General features: G+C 41.8%; 2 protein-coding genes across 10 annotated transcripts; one reads left to right on the forward strand and one right to left on the reverse strand.

Annotated features, from left to right (window-relative positions):
* Positions 1-2,362: 2,362 nt before the first annotated feature.
* Positions 2,363-23,212, reverse strand: tgfb1a (transforming growth factor, beta 1a). 6 transcript variants are annotated; one of them, XM_037080378.1, is made up of 8 exons: positions 23,074-23,212; positions 16,095-16,266; positions 12,689-12,859; positions 6,413-6,682; positions 6,010-6,244; positions 4,706-4,856; positions 3,787-3,897; positions 2,363-3,670 (listed from the first exon to the last, which is right to left on the reverse strand). In XM_037080378.1, the coding sequence occupies exons 3-8, from the start codon at positions 12,786-12,788 to the stop codon at positions 3,623-3,625; spliced, it is 915 nt and encodes a 304-aa protein (XP_036936273.1). In that variant the 5' UTR covers positions 12,789-12,859; positions 16,095-16,266; positions 23,074-23,212; the 3' UTR covers positions 2,363-3,622. The 6 variants fall into 6 exon arrangements, with proteins under 6 accessions (XP_036936273.1, XP_036936234.1, XP_036936249.1 ...); XM_037080339.1 differs by having other exon boundaries at positions 12,689-15,541; XM_037080354.1 differs by having other exon boundaries at positions 12,689-12,798; positions 23,074-23,206.
* Positions 17,584-23,706, forward strand: LOC119009247 (cyclin-dependent kinase-like 1). Of its 4 annotated transcripts, XM_037080318.1 has the most exons (12): positions 17,584-17,702; positions 17,794-17,927; positions 18,082-18,127; positions 18,834-19,022; positions 19,554-19,675; positions 20,678-20,750; positions 21,641-21,731; positions 22,096-22,296; positions 22,462-22,544; positions 22,643-22,699; positions 23,113-23,265; positions 23,499-23,706. In XM_037080318.1, exons 4-12 carry the CDS (start codon positions 18,855-18,857, stop codon positions 23,592-23,594), a joined length of 1,044 nt encoding a protein of 347 aa, XP_036936213.1. In that variant the 5' UTR covers positions 17,584-17,702; positions 17,794-17,927; positions 18,082-18,127; positions 18,834-18,854; the 3' UTR covers positions 23,595-23,706. The 4 variants fall into 4 exon arrangements, with proteins under 4 accessions (XP_036936213.1, XP_036936203.1, XP_036936193.1 ...); XM_037080308.1 differs by having other exon boundaries at positions 17,794-18,127; XM_037080298.1 differs by lacking the exon at positions 18,082-18,127 and having other exon boundaries at positions 17,590-17,702; positions 22,099-22,296.
* Positions 23,707-23,935: the final 229 nt, after the last annotated feature.

Below are 23,935 nucleotides of genomic sequence, written 5' to 3' on the forward strand. Positions count from 1 at the left end.
AAAAAAAGGCCTTTTAACATTCCAATTACATTTGCCGTGCCAAGATAAAAAGTACATATTGTGTCCTGGCACCATTAAATATCAAGACCTGGCAGCAGATCTGACTGAATCACTTGCAGAGGTGAGATAAAAGGGGCTTCAATTATGTTGATCATGTTTCATTTTACTCTGATTATCTGCCTTCGGAGAACACCTTCAAAAACAATCTCAGCGTTGGCTCGCGGGAGGAAAATTCCTTTGCTTTCCAGAGGAACTGTGGGTAACACGACCAGCTTTGGAACAAGATCGCACAGATCACTGTCACCTTGTTTGCAGCACAAGCATCCCCCATACCACTCGCTTGCACAAAGCTTATATAAGGCGTTTGACGTTGATGTGCTCGAGCCGTGGCTGTGTGTCAGTGGGTTCAGTGTTTTCATGTGCATGTGTAGAGTATGTGTGTTTGATTTTCCATGTAGTCACTGCCCTTAAGTCTGGGACTTACCAACGGGTCTGGACCTGCTCGCCGCACTTCCAATTCAGCCTCGTGGGCTGCCAGTAATCCCTTGAGTACTGAGGGAGAGGGGTGGGGCTGGTAGTGTGGGGGTGGGGGTGAGGGTGGGGATGGACGAGGTGCTAGAAGATGGTAAAATATGTTTACAGGGATCCCAACAGGTATAGTGTCATTAACAGGCATTCATCAGTTCTAGTGTTGGTTCAGCCATCGGTGAAGCCCAGTAGAACCTGCAGCTCTTCCTCCGTCGGTCCATCGTCATCCAGAGTAAACAGAAAAGCGCTGCTTGCCCAGAAATAGACCACACGCACCTGGCATGTGCCATGCTTTTCCACTGTAAGATCTCTCTCCTGGCACAAGACAGCCAGTGCTAAGTTCAACAAAAATTATCTGAACGAAGCATCGTATGTGCAAGAGTCAGGTTTGGGTAGAAGAGAAGCTTCATACTGAGAAAGTGTAGGAGGGAGCTGCACCCCACACACACACACACACACAGTGACTGCTGGGTCCCTGAGAAAGTGAGTGGGCCCGTCCTCAAACCTGTGCATGCAGGTGCTCTCTGTCTCGTAAACACATGAACTTTGCTATCATCAGCATCATCCACTTTCTCACAGGTGTTGGTGGCTCCTGCAATGACTTGAGTGACTACTTGGCTAGTTACGTTAGCTGTAACGTTAGCCTCTTGGCGTTCAAAAAGTTAGTCATTGCATTGTGATGTGGGTCTGTACTGGGTCTTGTCCTGGCCATCTCCATCTCTTTCTCTCTTTATGTTTTTTTTGTCATCTCGATTTATGTGCAGGTTCTCCTCCAAGCAAGTAGTTAGTTTGGATCAGTACATTTCAGGCTGGGCGCATGAAACACGTTACAGTTTGCTAAAGCAACAATACATGTTTGTTTTTTATTGTTTCATAAGTAATGGTGCATATTTTGGTTTGAATAAGATTAGAAATAAATACAATTTGGTCATCATGGGCTATTTAACATGAAGCATGATTTGTTTCCTCTCTGTGCTTTTGTGAATGTGAGTCAATCTCTGTAGTTTCTCTCCTGACAAAGTGTCCCTGTTTGCACTTTCAAACATCTGCCTTACTTCACTGTTTCATCATAATTACTTTCAGCTGTGTCAGGAGTTATGGCTGATGAAAACCGAACACTTCCTAATTTTTCAGCCTCATAATAAAAGCTTTTAACCAACATCATAAGGAGGGACTTTTATTGTAAATGAGTTATCAGAAACAAAACATTTTGAGCTGTGTTAGCGGCGAGGCTTTGATAATACCGCAGGGAGGAAGAGTATTTACCGCTGTTGCTTTGACCACTACTCAGTTTAAGACCCGTCTTCAGGCAGGTAGCAATGCTTTACAGGAATTGCAAATCCCTTGCGGGCTGGGCTGACAGGCATCAGGAGCCAAACCGAGCCGAGCCGAGCCTGCACATGTTTATGGAAAAGCCCCACATGGGCGCCCCTCGGGGCCGAGCCACAAAAAGCTTGCCCCTTCAGCTCGCTGTCCGTTTCAAGTTCAAGCCACAGTTTTCAAAGTTTTGTTTGTCTTTTTGTATCAAATCTGACCATACCTTAAACACCGTGAATCAAAACAACACTGAGATAAAAGCTTACAGTCGTGTTTTCATGTGAAGAAGTGACCTGAATGTCTGAATGGTGCTGTCATTCATGCCCACAACACTGTAGGTGTGTTTTAGTTTGTGCTCATTTCGAAAATTGTTCTCTCCCCTTACCGTAATTAAAACACACACATACACACATGCAAGCACTGACAAGTGAAATACACACACACCTACATCAGCTCTCTGACAAGTGGAAACACTGCATGTCGTGCAAGCATTTTGCTTTCAAAGATATTCCACTCGTGACGTGATAATTTAACTTCAACTTTTATTTCAAATGTTTTAAATATTTACAAAAGCAAATTTCAAATCGTAAGCGCACTAATAAAAAATACGGTAAACTGAAAAAATCTTGGCTTTGTTCCTAAAACATATCATAGAAGCTGAATTAAATCTCAAGTAGTACAAAAAGCGTCACACTTCGGATGAAAGTAAAACCTTGTCCTGAAATAAAAGGCAATACATTGCCCCTAATTTACTGCAGTGATTAAAAAAATAAAAATAAAAACAGCAAATGTGTGTATTACGTCTGAATGGTTTCCCTGTAACCAACACCACAACCACACCCCCTGACCCTCACCATCTAAAGACAACTAACTGTCTGTAAATCCTGAGAGAGAGAAAAACATGGTGTCATCACTCTCATCACAACCGCTGATATTACTCATGGCTCTGACAGCAGGGGAGGCTTCGTGAGGACAGGCTGACATTCAATTATGAACACAAACACAGTGACATAAAAAGCATTGTATAAATCACATGGGTTGAAAAACAAACAGAACTGATGGACGGTTCGTGTGAAACGTTGCTCAGTTGGCTGACAACTCCAGTCGCTCAGTCAGAGGGAGTTTCCCCAGGTCGGACTGTCCCTGTGGTTGTCTGCTGTCCTTTACGGTGTAACTCTCATGCTGGCATTATCTTCCAGGAAAACCCCAACAACCACTGTGTTTCATACCTGGGATTTAGCACCTTTAACTATGACTTCATTAGGAAGACTGAAATGCCCCAGACAATCATCTGTGAAAACAAAAGCGTTCTTCCATCGTGGTCATTCTGGGCCACATGTCCTTTGGCATCATTTACCCAACTTTTCTGATTCTAATAAATCATTTTACTCCTTTTTTCATGTCAAGCTGTCATACTTTTATACATGTATATCACTTCTTTACAGATCTGTCTCGCCAACAAATAAATTAGTTCATTTCAAGACAGATATTTTACTACTGCAAAGAAAAAGTATATACACATAGAAAAGAAGATCTATAATATCTAAATAAAGACGTCCATGGTTTGATGTGCGTTCAACATGATAATGCAGAGTCCGCAGGAGGAAAAGTGGACCACCAAAATCCTAATGACTTTAAATATTATGTTCCCCTTGTCCACATTTCTCTCGTCCTCCTCATCTCTGCCACATGCTCCTCTCTGTGGTCTCAAACACGACCTCTTCCATCTCTGTATGTGTTTGAGGAGAGGCAGAGCACAGTGCCATGCTGTATTTTTTTAGCTACACTTGCAGGACTTCACAATCATATTGGACAGCTGCTCCACCTGAAAGTGAAAATCAACAGTAATGTGATAAATCATCTCTAAGTGTTGCTTTCACATGAAACGTTCTGTAAACATTTCACCCCAGAATGAGGTTGGCTTGGCTGTGGAATAGATACCTTGTGTTGCCTGCCCACGTAGTAGAGGATTGGCAGTGGCTCCAGTGCCTGAGGAACACAGCAGGGCTGGGCAGAGGCTCCTGGGTTGTGATGCTTATACAAGGCCAAAATCTGTAAACGGTTATATGAAAACAGAGTTTACCTCAACATTTCATCACCAACATGAGAGACAATTTATTTACATGTGTGAGTTACAAAAGTGCTTTTGTCAAGATCCAGTTGTTAGCCACAATGTGTCTCTAAGTGTTTTTTTTTTTGTTGCTGTTGCAAAGATCCTTTTCCATTTTCCTCAAAAGGATCAGTGACCAACAAAGCAGTAAAAACATGATTAAAATATTCACATTACTAACACAAAATACTAGTTCCTTGATGTGCGACTTCAAATGAACAAGCCCAATAGTTTATGGGCACTACAGTGGCTCTATGAGGCTGTATATCAATGCTCAGCTGCTGATTTTTAGCGTATACAATGTTTACAACTGTCACTACCCGATCTGAGTAGCTAGCAGTCTAAGTTTTGGACGTCTGTGTCAGAGACCAGCTTGGACAAGCCATATGCATTACTGTACGTACTGGACTCACCAATATACTATTCAAATTGGATGTTACACCCATGATAACCATGATAGTTCATTGTGCTGACATGCTAAACTATCACAATACACAGAGAACACCTGAGGCTGATGTGAATGCCTTTCGTTTTTGCAGGTATTTGGTTATAAACTTAGAAGTATGCAGACAAATTTAAAAGTCGGGCATCACAAAAGATTTTACAATTCATCCTGAGTTGGGCATGAATGTACAAACACAACTTAATGATAATCTGTTCAATAGTAGAGTGGCGGACTGACAAACTGCCAACACCATCTCTACAGCTGGAGAGAGCTTTTGGTCTGAGCAGTAAGGTGTTGTACTATACCTGAGAATATTTGTTTTCAGTATTCCAGATGTAAGTGCAGGATCCCATGCAGTAGTTGGCATGGTAGCCAGTTGGTTTATGTATCCATTTCCACCCCAGATCTTTCCTGAAGTCGATGTACAAGCTCCTCACGCAGCAAGTCTCTGTTTGGCTGCAACAAGAACAAAAGGGAAACATCTTTTGTGAAGTGAGATGTGCGATGAGATGCCACAGAGATTTTTTTAGAACATATATGCTTTGTAATTGACATTTTTCAGTTTTGAAGCTGCGTTGGTTATCTATACACAACACATCCTCTCAGTGTTTAGCGTTCATTGGGCGTGCTCACGTGTTTGGTGAACAGTGATCTGAGCCTATACATTTGCACCTAATGAACATGAGCGTCGTTAACTCCTGGGAAAGTTGGCAAAGCTCCCGCGAAGGTTCACTAGGCTCATGCTTCACAGCGCGTAATCAAAGCAAAGAAGCTCAAATGTATTGCAGTTCATTACCAATCCAGTAGTGGGTGAAATTGTACAGCCTAATAGTAAAGGTCAACATAGACACCAAATATCATGATGAAAACGATATTCAAACCGTCAAACTGTCTGAGGAGCTAACACTGATGTTAGCCTGCGGGAGAGATGAACTTGGATGTTTATCTGTTGGCTATAAATTTACCTGACAATGCATTTATATCATCTATTTACATCATCTATATCGTGAAACTGTCCGGCCTAATAAAAGTTTCTCAGCCTCTGATTGGACGTCAGACTTGACCCAATGCATCATGGGATTGCCTAACATGCAGTTTTCCAGAGATATTTAATTTGTCGCGTACAATCTTATTTGTTGTCGCATCAACGTCGCTCCCAGACAAGAAGGTTAGGCAGTAACACAAGACCTGACATAGTAAATGCAATAATATTACCATAATCCTAAAAGTAACATGTTACATTACTTTGTTCCTGCTGAGATTAATACAATACTGTATCATGTATCCTGCAACAATGGTGGTAATATTTCTGGGCCAGAGTTGGATGTGTAAGAGCAGGCTTGGAGCAGCTCTTTTTCTTTTTTTTTTTAAGACGAACTTCATGAACTTTGTTTTTGGAACTGAACTTAATTCAAAGCATTTCATCCCACTAAGACTGAAATGCAGTCCATTTACCATATAGCAATTAAAATGGCCACAGACTAGTCAAGAGGGTAAACACTGTCACTGCCCTTTGAAGCTAACAATGGGTTAGGCTGCCAAGTGCAGCAGTCTTTAGGTCAGTGGAATAAAACACAACAAGATCTATGTGATGTGTAGGATTGCTTACGCTGTGCAGGTGTCCTTTGTGTCCGTGGAGCGTTTTTTGCGTGAGGTGAGGTGGCTGCTGACGTTTTGGGGGATAGACATGGTCAGGATGTATGGTGGTTGCTTCGTCAAATCATCTAACACTGCTTTGTCTCCCCTACCCTTCGTCATCCCAGAGATGTCAAAATTGAAGCTACTGGCGTCGCTAGCCTGGCCGCATTCACAGTACAGCCGAAGTTGGAAACCCTGCTCATCATCTGCCAAAACACAAAAAATGTACAACAAAAAGCAGTTTAGTGGCTGGTTACTTTATCTGTGAAGGTAACTGTCCTCTGGAAATTGCAGGAGATTGCACATGAGCTGACCTCAACAAATGGACAGACGTGATCGCAGAAGATAATTACACAAAGCTTGTTTTAGCTCACCGTTTCCTTCGAGCCATTTCTGAAGCGTCTCTGTGACATCAAAAGACAGCCATTTGTCTTTCCACTTGTTGGTGATGAAGCGTGAGGCGAGGTAGCGGGCGGAGGTACCCAGACCCTGGTACAGCTCCACTCGCTGCTCAACAAGTATCGCGGTTGTCTTGATGAGTATCCGTAGCTCTGCAGTGGTCAGCAGGCGGTAATCTCCAATACTTCCTCGTATATCAGAGATGTTGAAAGACATCGAGACGTTTTGGAGGGTCCTCTGCAGATCTGTTCAGCCAAGAAAAATAAAAAGACTGAGTTTCTGCATGTACAAACACACATTATGGCAAATATAAAGGCATGTCAGAGCGACAAATGGAAAACACGTCCAACTGGGGTGTGATATATAATCTGTTAAATGTTTTAATTTTATTAAAACCAAACCTTCCTTGGACTGTTGATTAAAACACACCTTGACTTACTAACTAACACATTAGTTGTGAATGTAAAGAACACAACAATGGAAAATGGATGCTGTAAGGGACCAATTAATGCACATGAGGTTCAAAGAAATTCGAACTCCCAGATAATGACATTTGGGAGTTCTGGTGTAACAGAAACATGTTTTTCTATCTCGTCTTAGGATATGCATTTGGCCATCCAAACCTATGAATTCCTAGGAATTCATAGGTCTGTACGTTAATGACAATAAAGATCAACATAGACACCAAATATCATGGTGAAAAGGCTATTCAAACCCTCAAACTGTCGGAGGAGCTAACACTGATGTTAGCCTGCGGGAGAGACGAACTTGGATGTTTATCTGTTGGCTATAAATTTACCTGACAATGCATTTATATAATCTCCTCTAATGACACAGATAATGCACCTGACTCATCTTTTCTTATATACTGTAAAAAGCTTGTTAGCCAGCAACAAGTAAGGTGAGCAAGCCGTCGTGGTGAGATAGAACAGGGCACAGCCGTGAGTTTAGGAATTGCTTCTGTGATAAGAAGATACGATTTTACCTTACTTTAAACCTTAGTTCCGATTTTTTTTTGCCTCTTGTTTGCTGCATTATACTGCATGAAAAGATTTGTCATAGTTGCTTCTATGTACACCCATAAATATGGAACAGCCAAATTCAGAGTGTTACTCAATAATCTTAACTGCAGCCAAACATTCATCCACTCCAGCTGCTGTAAAGTTGACCATAGAGAGGGTTTTGTTTTCTTACAGTATCCCTGCCCATATTTGCAACTTTTATTCCTGAGCCTGCCCATATGATGACAGTAGGAACATTCCCCTTCAGAGCCTGATGCACAACAGAGCCAAGCTACCGATGGCTTTAACACCATAAATCTAGCAGCGTCACATTACAAAAGGATTACAGAGACGTGCAAAGATAAGGGCAGGAAGGCAGATGATCGAGAGTGAAACACCGTGTAGATAGAGACAGTGGGAGAGGGGGGGGCTGTAATGGTATCTGCAAAGAAAACAGCAGAAGTGAAGAATGCATTCATGAATATAACTCAACAGTTGTCAGTGGTGGTGGTGGTAGTGGTGGTGTGAGTGGGGCTGCAGAGAAATTGGAGATGTGTATCAATGTAGCCCGGGTCTGGCCCAGGTCCAAACCCTCTACTCTGTCTCAGCCTGTCAAAGCCAGGACTCTCTGCTATCAAATCCCGGAATTACTCCTTGACAGCGTCTACAACCCAGCCTTGCATACTTGAGCTGCAGATCTTGGCTGTACCAGGAACCTCCATGTCACGGCTGTTTATGTGTATCATTTACTGGTATCGCCATCTGTGTCATTGTGAAGGTAGTGTTTCAGCCCTTGTTTTGAAGCCAAACTGAAACTGAAAAGGGCTGGTGTGGAGTGTAAAGGGAAATGAGATGACATTTTACTGGTCCCGCCCAGAGCACCCAGAGTCAAATGTTTGGTTGTAAGTACATGAATGGAAACACAGAGTGTCAAAACAGTGTACAGTATGTGGGGAGCAATGGATTGGCAACGGCGTACCAAGCAACACCAAGCACGGAAAGTCATCGTCTCCAGCTCGTTTGAGTAAACTGAGATATGCGTGTTAAGGGTTAGAGAAGTGTTTACGAAACAGGAAATTCCGTCACTTCCTCTAAGCAGCATATTGGCTGCAGTACTACAGTTAGCTACGATGGACCTTAATCCTCACTTCTACTTTTCAATTAAGGGAGCTTGCATCGTCTGAGGAGCCCTGTCGCTGAACTGCTCATGTGATCAAAATACAACGCTTTGAAGGAACAAAGTGTGAAATCTCTTCTTTATGCCTGACTTGAGAAAAGGCCTCACTCCTCCAGTTAGGGGTAAAGATAGCACCCTATCCTTGGTACTAACATGGGTGTGGGGGGGGATTTGTGTGTTGAATCAGGGCCTATCCGCAGGTAAGCCGGGGACAGCTGTTGTGACAGGTAGGGAGACAGCTCTGTAATTACCAGTTGGAGGAAACAGATTCCAGCAACAGCCTAAATACCTGCCTCCTTCAAGCGCTCAGCTCCACCCTCCCACAGCCCACTCCACAGTGTCTCGTTTCCCCATCTCACCCTGTTTTACACGTACTGTCCGAACCCTGTTCCTTACTCCTCTTCATCATTCAGTGGCAGCAGCTTGATTTACTCTTAATTATTTCGGAGCAGTGAACTCACTTCACTCCCAAAGTGGCTTTTTTTTTCCAAAGGAGAAAAGAGTTCCCACTGTAAACAAGCTGAAAAACACTTGGACCAATACCATCGTAAATGGGAGAGGTGAATTGTGGGCTTCAACGGACGGATGTAACTACTAACTGGCTGGAGGAATTTAGCCTAATACCGCCACACAATTATCATAATGGAGACTAAAACTATTAAGTCCTAAAATGCTCTCCACACAAATATGCATCCCTGTAGGCTGTTCTGGAGTATCAGGAAAGTGTGAGTCGTCATATAAAAAGAACCACAAATTGAAATGACGGATCAGATTGTTAATGAATATTATAAAAACAACCCTGTTATAATTACTTTGTTGAAACACGGTTCCCTGTCTTTTCCTTCTTTAACAGCAGCAGAAGCTGGATTGTCTTCCACACCCCTTGCGTGTGGGTTTTTTTTTTTTTTTTTTTTTTTTTTGAATAATTGCAAAACATTTCATGCTGAGCCTCCACACGTACTCACATACAGCTGGTGTTCACCCTTTTCCCAGTGTGTGGAGGTCTGTTGAGTCTGTTAAAGGTACAGTTCACCCCAAAATCAAAAATACACATTTTCCCTTTTATCAGTAGTGCTATTTATCCATGTACATTTTGTTTGGGAGTTTTGGGAGCTACTGTCAGTAGAGATGTCTGCAGTCTCTTGAAAATAATTAAACGATATGACACTTGCACATGAAATGTGCCAAAAAATTACATTTGAAAAACTCAACAGCAGTTTACCTAGTTATTCAAGATAATCCACTTTTCTGTGAGTGGTTTCGTGTAGGACTATTTTCTCTCTACAGAAGTATACCCACCAAGTGTATCACCATGCAGAAGGAAGAATGTATCTTCTGCTGTGTTCCAGTAAAAATCGGGGGTTGGAATTTCCTAGTTGAAATTTCCAATTTCCGACCTCCAAGCGTTCCAGGTACATGACGCCAAAGTTAACAAAAATCTTGGCTGACCGTGACAAAATGATGTCTCTTTGGCAATTTTATACGCAAGTGAACTTTCCTAGCATATATAAATGAAACAGCGGAGAGAAAACCACATTAGGTAAGAGACACCATCATACATTTTATTTTACGGCACTTGCAAATCGAAATATTCCCTGCACTAGCCTAATGCAAATCATGTCATCTGTAAAAACCCTTCACCATGGGTGCTGCCGTTGTTGTGTGACGTCAGACAACTGCTCCCACATGAAGTAGGGGTAGATGAAGGTTTACAAGTAGGAATTCCTACTTCAAGAGACACTCCATTGTAATTTTTACAGTAGTAGTTCTGAGTTGTCTGAAAAGTAGCATTAGTAACTAAGCTAGCAAACATTACATTTTAGCTGAGGAGGACGGCATTAATGTCTACATTCCATGCTGTCACAGGCACAAGCCTCTCGTCTGTTGGCAGATCCAAGTACTTCTGTTGAATTTTTCAAATTAGTATTTTTTTTCTTTGGTGCTTAGTTCTGAGAGAAAGCCGACATCTCTACAACTCACACCAAAATAATTTAGCTAGATAAGTAGTACTACAGGTAAATATGTATTTGTTATTTTTCTACTAAACTGTCCCTTTAAGGAGCTGTGCTGAGGGTTAAGACAAGTGTTCTCTGGCATTCCGCAGAGGTAGGAAACACACGCTCCCCATGGGCACCGCTTGCACCGGACCTGAGTCACTCAAGATCTCAGTGGCCATCAGCCTGCCTTCCTTCCTGCCAAGCTGCCCTGTCAAAAACATGCTGCAAACACACTGATAATACGCTCAGGAAACCCAGCAGAGAGAGGAGCAGGAGCAACGAAGAGAGAGGCAGAAAGCAAGAAAGAGAGAAACGGGTAATTGTTGGCAGAGAGATATGGAAACGAAATAGAAAATGGTCAGGGGAGAAGAGAAAGATATGATGGAGAACAAGTGACAGTATAAACAAGGGAGAACCCGATGCTCAAGTTACAGGAAACCCCCAATCCCCGGGAGACAGGGAGAGCGAGAGAGAAAGAGAGAGAGAGAAAGAGAAAAAAGAAATGAGACAGGGTGAGGGTGAAGGAGTGCATTTCATGTCTTCTCTCATCTAATTTTTCCATTTCCCTCCTGTTCTTTGGTTTCCATCTAACCAGAACAAAATCATTCCCTTCATTTTGAAAGTTCCTTTGTTCTCGTTTTGGTCTGCACACTCCTGAGCATGGTCCATCCACGCTAGTCTTTCTTTTGATGTGGTGGATAAAAGAGGGATAGCGTGGATGCCTTCCTGATAGGGTGAGAAGTATAGACATGTAGAGAACAATGGAGCTAAGACACAAAATGAAAAAAAAAAAAAAAAAAACTGTTTATCATAATAGTTTGGGAGTCACTGCACAATTACAGCCAAAAACCATTTGGCTGAAAACACAGCGTGTGCAGCCCAGCCAAACAAACAGCGCTAATACAGCAGTAAAAATGCCATACACACCACGAAAGCAATTCTGTGCTTCAGAACATATGCAACACACAGTCCGGCTAACTTGTAACGCCTGTGATCTCTGAACTCCTCAAGCTGCCTGAAGATGTTGGATGGAGATCAGAAGGTGTACACATGTTGAGCGAATTTATGGACAAGATTGGAATTGACGCCAGCCATGGGGCACATGCTGGTTAATTTGGGCTGTATCCGCTAGGGTTGTCAATCCCAGCGAGTGCTTTATGGCTTATTAATGCGGTATTGTGGTGGGCCAACAAAATGACAATGTGAAATATTGATTTTGTCAGCAACAAAATGCCTTGACTCATCTTTGGTTTTATATAAATGTATATATCGTTGTTCTTGTCCCATAGTAGCTCTTGTCCAAAGGTCACCTGTTGATTTCACTCTGTCTTAGCAACTGTTAGGTTCAATCAAAGTTACAATTTTTAAACATACCCCTTGTTTTTGAGTACCCCTTTGCTCCTCAGAACAGAATTAACCAACTGGGCAGTGACTGAATTCTCCCCTATGAAATGAGGCAACCCTTCAAGACTTCCATACGTCATCAGTCGTCATTGATTGCGTAAGTGTAAACAGATGTGAAGGTACATTTCCAACATGCCATCTTCAGTTGTACTGATTTATGGCAATCCTGGTATTACCACAATGCCAACTGCAATTTCTCTGATGGAGGTAGAAAAGCATTGATGCTCGTAATTTTTTCACAACTTCACACTATCAATCAGCTCATCAAATGAAAAGAGCACGGCCTCATTAAAAAGCCACTAGCGGTGCTTTATGGGCCAACAACAATGAAACATATCAAAATGCTCAGTTTGGAGCCCAAACACGCCCTACCCCTCTATCCCAACAAGAATCGGATATCCTCCCCCTACGCATGAAAACTGAGGTTTAGGGCTAAGTGGTAGTGGCACAAGTGTGATGTGAAGAATGATCATTTTTCAAAATATTCTCGCTCTATGCTCTTTGTTTCAATGTGTGTGTTGAGCAGTGTGTCTCAGGTACCTGTTAATATAGGAGCATAAATCAGTCATACTGTTATTTAACATTCTTAGTGCTGTAGTTAAACCATCAGCAACTGCCTGTCTCTATGTGTGTGAAATACATGACTGATGTATTGCTGTTCTGAGTACTCACTGGTCATGTTGAACTTGTGCACCACCTTGGCAAAGTACTCCTCCTCCTCCTGCTCCATGGAGATGTCGGTCTGGACCTCAGTCTGCTGCTCCTTCAGCATCTCCTTGGTGCTGTTGTAGAGGGACAACAGGGTGCTAGGGATTTCCTCCTCGTCTCCAGCCTGATGAGGCTCTGTTGGTAAGCGCAGTTTGCTAAGGATCTGGCTCCTGATGGCCTCGATGCGCTTTTTCTTCACCATCTCCAAGTCCAGCGTCTTACATGTAGACATACCGCTTACTTTGCCCACCGTGTACACAACCATGAACATCAAGAATATCAGCTTCATGGTGCCAACCTGACTGCGCACTTGTGCACTTTGGTTCTTCACAAATCCTCTCTCACTTTTTCTTTCACTGCCCGTCTCTGAGCAGGGATGCTTTGGCAACAGTGAATCACTCTGTAGTGAGGTGTGAGTGACTCAAGGTGTTTACACACGACAACACAATTAAAGCACTGTGGAGAGTCCTGAAATTTCAGGGATACTGGTGCCACTGCTGTCGCTGCTGCTGTGAAAACTACCTAACACTTGTGTCTTCTTTGCATAGAAGCAGGTGGAAAGAATCCTAGTAGGCAGACAGACATCGAGTGATGAGCCAGCCTCTGACTCAGCCACACAGGTAACACAATGACGTCCCAGACGCTGAGTGGAGCTGTCAAATGTGAACAGAGTCCAGCCAAACATGTACACAGACAGCGCCCCTGAGGCTCAGACAACACTGATCAGTCCAAAATAATCTAGGACTCAGATATCCAACAGAGCTAGTTATGCGCTCACAGATTACCTTGTAATTGGTATGATTTCAAGCCTCCACGCACAATATTAAACTGAATTCTGTTTTCCTTGAAGCAGCTATACTGTATACATCTCCACGTGTCGGCTCAGTGCTGTACTGTTCACCCGGCAGTCTCTCTCTCCCCACTGACACAAAATGAAAATGTGTCGTTAGCAGAGCCAAAGGCTTTCGGTTCCTGTCCTCCTTGTCCCAAAAGGTCTCTTCTCAATTTGTTTAAGACTATTGTTTTTGTATATAGTGCCAGATAGGCCCTCTCGAAATGTGTCCAAGGAAGAGAAAATAGCAGTAACGCGTCTTGTTCTCAGAGTAGAAAAATGTCCTTCCTATTTCACTGTTTGCCGTTTTTGAAGTTTGATCAGATGACCTCTGGCTTCCTTTACAGCCCAGATTGAGCTCTCGGGGGCTTTGAGTCAGCCCAGAGCTAATCAGATATCTATGGTGCTGGAGAAAAAAGGATGCCGTTGTATTTAAATATCTCACTAACTTATTATACCCCAGTCACAAACCTTAAACACAAAAAACATCTGCTAAACTTGTATCACTCTCCACTCTGACTACCTCTTTTTAGCAATAACAGCATGTGATCTGTGTACAGCTGCTGTTCACCCGTAATTGCCTACAAAACCTCCAACTCATGCCTACTTCAAACACAGCGCTGATGTCTCCATAACTGTATCATAAAAGATAAAAACACAGCAAAACTTCCGTCAATCAAAGACTCTCCTCCTGTAACAAAACGTATAAATTTGACACACCTTCTTCTTTAAATGAGAGTACCATCCAGACAGCAGCAGTAACGGCAGCAGTAGCAGTCCTCAGCTTACGCTGTTTTGGGAATCGGGACTGTGCTCTCGTGTCTGTCCTCTCCTCCTCTATCCATCCATCGGTATCACCTTGTTTATGCCCTCTGCAACTCCTTCATACCTTCCCTCTTGAGTCTCCTCTAACACAACTCCCTATTGGCACCTCTATTTAACTCCCTGCCTTGCTGCCTGGTGAGCTCTCTCTCCTGGTGCTTGTCAGAGCTTGCTGGTGACAAAGTGATTTGTGTGAGCTCTGAGCTCAGCTAACTTTTCTCTCGCACTCACTTGCTCTGCCTCTTTCTCTCTCTCTCCCCCTAACTCTTCTTTTTTTCTGGTTCCTGTTACTCGTCTAATAGAGCGAGCAGCTCTCCGCCCAGGAAATGAGGGTAACGGCCGCAGTGTAAAACATCTGCTGTTTAACAGAGCTCTGCTGCCTGCCCTGTGTCCACATCAGGAAGCCAGAAGCTGAACACACTGAATAACTCACTTTAGAGGCACCAGCTCTCTCTCACTGTCTGGCCTGTCTGCTCCTGAGACAGTGATGACTGACAAGTCAATAAACCACGCATGGTACTAGAGTCTTGCCAAACTGGCAGACAAATTTACCTGGTGGCTGTGAAGGTGAACGCCTGCCAGGCCAAAGAAAGAGCCACTTGAGACTAAATGTCTAAAAGTAGATCGGTAAAGTTCAAGGGATGAAGAGGGCCAACAGGGCTGGACTGTGTGGTGCACTGTCCTAGGTCTGGGTGCTTTTTAGAGGTTGGATTGTGTATTTTCAAAAGGAAGGCAAGACTAAAACAAACCAGTGATGGTTTCTATCATATGTCTGTCTTAGAGATGATTCAACGTGGAAGTAAAGATAGTAAACTACTATTGTACAGTCTTTGTTCTTGGAATTTTTCAGGTTGTGTTTCCGATGATTTTCCATTCAATGGGTCATTTCCGAATAATAAGCTACTCATTAAACACTGGCAATGAATGGTGACATTTATTAGAAGGAAATCCAAGGTAAAAATCCCCTTATATACTATGACAACAACACAAACAGATACCATTGACGGTTTGTCCCACAGTGTCATCGACACTCTATCTCTGATTACTGTTAATGATAGGAAGGTGAGAACAAAATGACTGTGACTATCATATATCAACAAATCTAACTGCAACTTGTCCTGTTTTGCTGCTCTGTGAGAGCTTTGATGGGTGTGCACTGCCACCTGGTGGACAAAGATGACACAATATTTGGTATTATTTTCGTCATCCACACTTTTAAACTTCAAAGTCATTGTGCAGTACAAATGTACTCAACAATTCTAACAGTAGTTTATAGGAAGTGAAAAGGGGCCACAACAGTCAAAATTACAGATCTTCCTGTATACTTTTGGCTGAGAGATAAAATAACAGCAGCCAAATTAGAAGAATTTTTCACTGCACTTGGACGCAAAGTGAAGACTGAAAATTCCTCAAGTAATACACTAGTACTTGTGCTACAAATAAAGTGTAACTGCAAATCCCAAATCAATGTTTTGAGTGGAGGTTGACCCATTTATTGGTTCTGCTGATTAATTAGCATGGATAGGATATTACAAACTATAGGTAAGATGTTTATTTAGTTATGTTTCATTTCAGTTTTATTTTCACTGATGCACATTTATGTATTTTATTACGTTGACATCAATCAACCTCTAGTTTTTACCTATTTTCTCTGTTCTCCATTGGTTTTTTAACCTACTGCATGCGCCTCTGAACACTACGACCAGCACATCTTACCTGTCTGCCATGGGGCATTTCAGAGCCTTCACCACAAGGCCTCGATGCCAACACCTCAAGGTGTCTGTGTGTCTCTGAGCACGGGAGTGCAACATCTTCTGCTTTCTCATCATTGACTGTGAAGTCATAAATGAGAGCTGTGGCAAACCCCAAAGTCTTTGAGACAGACAAGCTGAGGGAGAATTTTGGGAGAAAGATATTCACAGTCAACAGAGAGTACAGATAGTCTATAAATCATGTTACCACATCAGAGTTTGTCCTGCAGACATTTCATATCTGTGGCCGGGTGACACAATGCTGTGGCTTCTTGTGACTGGGACAGTGAAAAGAGGATTGCTCTGTAACTTGTAACTGTAAAAACAGCTCATATATTAATTGCCTATAATGGTGTATGAGCGTGCATTCATAGCAGACAATAATATGAGGCAGGACTAGGCCATGTATTGATTATTGAGTTATCATGATCTGAGACTATATATGTATCATCATGCCATGTTATTTCATATGTGCTGTCTTTTCTTGGATTCAAATGCTGCATTTGTCCACATTACTGATGACTGTTTATCAGAAATCTCATTGTGTTAGTATTTTGTCAATGTAGCCTACCAATAGTCATCCCTATAATATATATTGATACTGAGTAATCTGAATTTGAAAGAGATTTGATTTTGTCTCACAGTCTTAGTATTTATAAAGGGAAAATATCAAGATATATTGTGTGTCACAATATAATCTAAAAATATCATATTATTTTAAGGCCACATTGCCCAGCCCTGATATGAGGCATGTTCCTGTTTCAGTATATTATAAGCAGTGGTGGAAGAAGCACTGAGATATTTTACTCAAGTGGAAGTAGCAAAATAACAGTGAAAAAAATACTAAAGCAGAAGTCCTGCAGATACAAATACAGAGATTATATCAGAAGAAAGAGTGTCAGAGGTACAAGTAGGCCAAGGTATGCAGCTTAACTGCTGCTTTCAGTTTGATATATAATTATTCTTGCATACATTTGTATAAAGCTTTTTTATTGCTGGTTAAGTTTCAGCTAGTTTTAAAATGGATCCTATGTTAAAACCAAATCCTATGTTTTGGTTTTAGTAACTTGAGCTGTCCAGGGAAGTAAGTACACCAGGTAACTTGATATGAGTTCAAGTACATTTTTCACAGCTGATTACAGGAAAAGTCCAAATAAAGGAGGCCTAGGTCGTAGTCGCTTTACATTTAGCATAAATGATTCAAACGGCCATTTTGATCAACATTAGCCTAAAAAGTCTACATTAAGCACATATAGCCTGCGTCCGTCTTAGAGAACATGTATGGTATTTTGCATCTGTTCTGTACTGTCCCATACTGAACATGTACAACAAACAAACTTAGTGGTATGAGCGAAGTTATTACCGAATCGTTAAGCTAAGCTAATTGTTTTGGAAAGCTAACATTTTGCCCGCTTCGACCTCACCTTGCTGCCCGTCCGCCATCTGTCTCCATGGTTACAACGCACGTTTATTCACATGCGCGTTCAAAATGGCGTAAGCGGCTTTGTGAATTGGTGTCCTGTAATGTGTTGCGTATTATTGTCGCTCATTTCTGCGCAGTTTCTTCTAAGGGGTAAGTTAAACGTCGCAATCACCAACCTATTCCTTTCTCTGTTATGAGTTATTGTCTTTAAAATATATATATATATATATATGTTTTCAAGATAAGAATGGATTCAAAATGGAGACTTCGGGTGAGATAGTGGACGGTGCTGAGCGGGGAACATTAGCCAGAGGTGGGTTTACCAACTGTGGTTACCAAGGCGACGACGCACAGGACGAGCAGGCAGGCGGCGGAGTGAGTAGCAGCTAAGACTTTAGCAGTTAAGTTAGCAGAGAAGGACCTCTGAGATCCTTAGCGCGACAATATTCACATTTAACGTTATGAAGAAGTGGCTGCGCACAGGTACACGTAGCTCTGCGGACTGTTGATGGACTGAAATCACCCGCAGACTTGTTCCTGACTTGTCGATGAGGACCCTCTGAGATTCTGGACAGGTGAGTGTGCCCACTCGGTCTTCTGGGCTGCTGGTCGTGACACTGAAAACCGGCTTGGTTTTGTGGCTGAGCTGGCTTGTCTACATACAAGAAATCTCATTTGGACTGTGGAATTATCTGGCAGGTGTCAGACAGGTGAAAACCTTTTCCAAACTGGAAGATTAGTTTCATTAATTTTGTATGTTTAACGTCGAAGGAAGACTGTGAGTCCCACTATGGAAATACCACATACACATGCATATATTTAAAGGCGGAAAAGTACCCGAGTACATCAGATAAAGAGTTGAATATTTCTGTTTACACAACCTTTCTCCAGCTTTACTACACTGAGGCAAATATCTTACATTCCCCTCCACTTGTCTGAAAGATTTCCCCCCATGTTACCTTTCAGATGACTTTTTCATACCTTTCCTATTCAAGTGAAATCTACTTCTTTTTAAACCAAATAAACCAATTAACAACACCTCCTGGGTTAATTAGATAAAGTCACAAAGGTTAAAAAACAGGCCTGTTTTTCTGAGCTAAAGAAAAGCTGCCATTGAGATTTGTAGCACCACTACAAACAAATGATTTTACAGAATATGATGCATTTCTGTAGATTAAACCAGCCAACAGTATATAAAGTAGTAAAGACGAGCTCAACTTTAAACAATCTACAGCAGTGAAATGTATAGTGAGTTTGTGAAAATTGTTTATCTTCCTACAGGTGACAGCTGCTGATCGCCCAATGGAGAAATATGAAAAGCTTGCCAAAATTGGCGAAGGATCCTACGGTGTGGTGTTCAAATGCAGGCACAGAGACACCGGCCAGATAGTTGCCATTAAGAAGTTTGTGGAATCAGAAGATGACCCGGTCATTAAGAAGATTGCATTGCGAGAAATACGTATGCTGAAGGTAAGGAGAGATTAGTATTACCTAATAGTATCAAGTTAGCACCACAGGTGGACGTGCACACACACACACATACACACAGGAACACATAGTCAGTCCACTCTTTAAGTTAGATTATCTTTTTTTCACTTTGTTAGGAGTGTCATGTACAGTTGTTGTTATTGTTATTGTTATTATTATTATTATTATTATTATTATTATTATTATTATTATTATACACAAGGCAGTTTAAAAGGGCTTAACTGACATGTAAACTTTAAAGGGGCTGGAATCAAACTGTTAAAAACTGAATAAAATAAAGTGTGGACAATTTTGGAGGAAACTGATATAAACATTAAGACCTACAATCAAACTAAAAGCCATAAACATAGCATTGGGAGGCAGCAGAAAATAACAGAGATTTAAGTCTGCTTTTAAAGATGACTCAGACTTTGGGCAGACCTTCGATCATCTGCACATTTAATTAAGCATTGTGTCCAGCATTTGGGCCGTTGAGTGCTGACACACTGTCCCTGTTCTCCATTGGCCCTGCAGCAGCTGAAACATGTGAATCTGGTCAACCTGCTCGAGGTCTTCAGGAGGAAACGACGGCTCCACTTGGTGTTTGAGTTCTGTGAGCAGACCGTCCTCAATGAGCTGGACAAACACCCTCGAGGGTAGGTCATGGGCATAACAGTGGCTTAAATGCGTAACAGTCATCTGCTGCCACATGATATGCTAAAGGCTGTTGAGTAACATTTGGAAGTGCCTGTTCCCTCTCTGTGAGTTGTTTAGAATTAGAGCAGTGTGGTATTGTACTTACTGAGGAGTTTCATACTTAGACTTGTGAAGACTGAATGATTATATTTGCCTTGCTATCTGTTATCTACATTGTTTGCACCTGTCTTAGAATTCACAATATTGCACTATGGTGGGCTTTAACTAGGTAAAGTTACTGATATACTGAAAGACATTAAAGCAGGCAGAAATGGTGCCAGTCTGACTGGATCACAAGAGGCAAAATAACATATTGAAAACAAGGTTTATAGAGACACCAGTGGTATCATTATTCCTTAGACATTACAATGTGCAATCATCATTTACTTCATAATGATAAGTTAAAGCATAAAACTTCTATTCTAGTTTAACTAAATAACTAATTATGTGTCCATATATTTGTCAGGGTGTTGTTTAAGTGAGAATGGCAGCAGAAAATAGCCGGGTGAATTACAAAGAGGGAGTTAAGACAGCTGCCAAAAGATTTGAAGATGTGTGAATGGTCTCAACAGAGTGAGGGAGGAAGAGCCAAGTCTAAGACTAAGTATTACTGGTGTTTGAGCCCTCTTCATGCGATCTATGGTCACAAGATCAGTTTGTAGTTTATTTTTTGTCATATGAAGTCACACAGCAAGCCTATGTCACAATGGCTGGCTGCTGCCTCACCATTTTCCCTTTTCCCACAAGGCTGTGCAGCAGAAACTCTAGCTGCTCCTGAAAACAAAGGCGCGCTTGCTGTTAGAGACAGGCCAGCGGTTACCCGGGTGACAAGAGGGCTGTGTAAAGCACCACTTCTTTTTTGAAATAGCTGGAATAATAGATGAGGAAAACACGACTAGTAAATTGGTTTTGTTTGTTCCTCTTACAGCCATGAATGTGCCTTTGTCTCTCGTTGTCTGCAGGGTGCCTGAGGCTCAGCTGAAAAGTATAGTGTGGCAGACGCTGCAGGCTGTCAACTTTTGCCACAAACACAATGTTAGTACATTTTTAATCCAATACTTACTTCTGTGCTTTTGCTTAATTAATTTATTTATTTTTAATTGTGTGATTTTCCCCCACAATGTTTGTTTCGTCTTATTTGTCTTGAAGGATAAGTTTGGAGGTTTTCAAGATGGTCTAGACCAAAACATTCTTGCCATATGTACAGTACATTAAAGTCGTAGTTTCCTCCTCCTGTATGGAGAGCCATGCAGTGATCCATTCCTGGTATGATGACTAAACTATAATAGATTGGGGACAAAATCCACAGCCTCATATAAACTCTGACTTATTGTGGAATGCAATTGTTTTTTTTGTTTTGTTTTTTTACACACTGAGGACTGTGTGTTTTGACATAATTTACAGTGTACTTGCAGCAACAAATAACACTCTCATTAATGGCCTTTGGTTGTTGTTGTAAGATTGTTTGAATAATCATAATTAATCTAGAGCTGCAGACTTCTTATGATCCTATATTTGCTTGAGAAGTATTTTCTGATTTATTTTATTTTTTTTATGTTCTGTGGCTGTAGATGTGTAAGAATTGGCTGAAGGTGTCCAGGCATTTGTTCCATCTCATAATACAAAACTTCTGAGCAACCATTCTGACTTGCCAAACTTAACTTAAGTATACAGTAATTGCAGATCACACAGAGCAAAGTCTGACTGTGTCTAGGCTTCAGTTCCCCACAACAGGAATCATTTAAGTCTCAGTGACTGCAATGTGGTATTCAGTTTCAATAGTGACATGTATAGGTTTCTGATCTCCCGCTATTGTTCCTCCACGCCTTCATTCCTAATTTGTCAGCCTTGATATGAGCCTCTGTGTCACTAAGAGACTGTGTATCATGTTGCTAAATCCCTGCTCATGAGCGTTTATCTTGCAGTGCATCCACCGTGATGTAAAGCCGGAGAACATCCTCCTCACCAAAACCGGAGTCATCAAGCTCTGTGACTTCGGCTTCGCCCGCATTCTGAGTAGGTCACCCAGGGGGCCGGTGCATTTATGTGCATTTAGTGTTAATGTACCTCTAATGACTTATTCAACACAGAGCCTATATCAGCTCCTGCTGATGGCCTCCTCACTTTCAATGTATCAATGAATGCATTGCACCGGATGACAATTCAGCCAGTTAGTGCTCCTCTGTGTGGTGTGTCTCTGTTTACTCTCCCTGCCTTAGGTTTCAGTGTCGTGTTACCATACATTAACATGTAGTCATGTAGTCATTCAGCATGCCATGTAATCCTTTCCTCTACAATGTTTGTGTTATTTAGCGTTCATTATTCAGTATTTAAGTGTATGCGTGTCAGTACAAGTTATCTCCCTCTGTCGTATACTCAGCAGGACCAGAGGATGACTACACAGACTACGTAGCGACCCGCTGGTACCGGGCCCCTGAGCTGCTGGTTGGAGATACTCAGTACGGTCCTCCTGTAGATGTGTGGGCTCTTGGCTGTGTCTTTGCTGAGCTGCTACATGGGAATCCACTGTGGCCCGGGAAGTCTGACGTTGACCAGCTCTACCTCATTCGAAAAACTCTAGGTACATTGATAGCCGACTACATCAAGAAATCATCAAAATCATCACCTATGGGTGCAAAAACTAACATGCATAATTGTGGAAATGATAACAAAGGTTTCCACCAAATCAGAGACACACGCTGATAACATTTTTGTGATTGATGATGATTTTGATTTCGGATGACAGGTGACCTGATCCCTCGTCACCAGCAGGTCTTCCGCTCCAATGTTTTCTTCAGTGGAGTCAGTATCCCTGAACCTGACACGACGGTATGAGTCCTGTTATCATTGCTTATGTTCTTTTTGGATAAGGAAGTGCAGTATGTTGAAGTGTGAAGTTTCTGTTCCCCATTTACTTTTGCTCTTAGGAGCCCTTGGAAAAGCGCTTCTATGGAGTGTCGCTTCATGCCCTCCAAGTTATGAAGGTATGTCCTATCAGCATATTGCGTATTGCATATTGTATATTAATGAATTAGTGACAATTAAATTTCACTTCAGAAAAAAAAAAATAGGATAATAAACTGTATTTATGTCATTTATTAATAGTGTTATCATTAGATACTGTAGTTTTTCCACCAGACAGCTCTGACAAGTTCATTTTTCAACAGTGAAATAATCCTTGAAGTACAGTCACAAATTTAAGGGATAATTTATTTAAAAATCTTTTAGTTTTAGCCAGTCATCATGTGACTAAACTCTTAGATATCATATCAGCCTTCAAAACTAGTTTGTAAGACTGTAGTGCATAACATACAACTACAGAAGAAACAATTAAAGTTTTACATTCTGAGATGCATACCTTCCACCATCCTTACTCTGTGTGTCTTCTTGTGGTCAGTCATGCCTGGTGATGGACCCTTCTCTCCGGCTGTCCTGTGAAGAGCTGCTGGAGCTGCCTTACTTCCAAGAAGAAGGAGGAGCCAACTGGGGCCGTGATGGTGAGCGCCTTGGAAGACGACACGACAAAGCCTCTCGACGTAGACAGGCAGGGGTGAGTATGAAACACGGCAGCTTAATCATCAAATCATTAATCATTAAACTACCCCAAACTAGCAGACTGTGCACATATGATACACTCCATACATTTGTTAGACACACAAGAGCTGCCATACATTTTAACGTGGCATGAATTCAAACCAACACTGTCAAAAACGACTCTTAATTAAAAAGTTTGAGAAATGAACAGGCCATAGTCATCATTCTTCCCCTTTCCTCGCTCTCTAGGCACAATACCTGCCACAGTTACCAAACAGCAACATTTCACCAGCGCCGGACGTCAAGAAACAGGTGAAGCATAAATATCACCTGCCCAACATTTAACAAAACATCAAACTGGTCTACAAACTTGTGGCTGAGCTGACAAAGATGGACTTCTACTTTGCTTTGTGCAACCGTTTGAATAAAGTCACATATGTTCTTCATGTGACTGTGAGGCAGTGTATTTCACTTCTTTGATCGGTTTCACGTCATTAAACAATGTCTTTTATCATTCTTAGTACAACATACAATAGTTAGGGCTTTTACAGCTGCAGATTAGGCTACAAACTTACTGTGTTATCACCAAAGAATACAGTAAGCGTCCAAGTTGAAGACACTTCCTGGTTCTGCACTTTCAACATTATTTTATAAAAGTTACCAGTGTGCCATCATCACTTGGACAA

The sequence above is a fragment of the Acanthopagrus latus genome, chromosome 2 (genome assembly GCF_904848185.1).
Source record: "Acanthopagrus latus isolate v.2019 chromosome 2, fAcaLat1.1, whole genome shotgun sequence".
NCBI classification, from domain to species: domain Eukaryota; kingdom Metazoa; phylum Chordata; class Actinopteri; order Spariformes; family Sparidae; genus Acanthopagrus; species Acanthopagrus latus.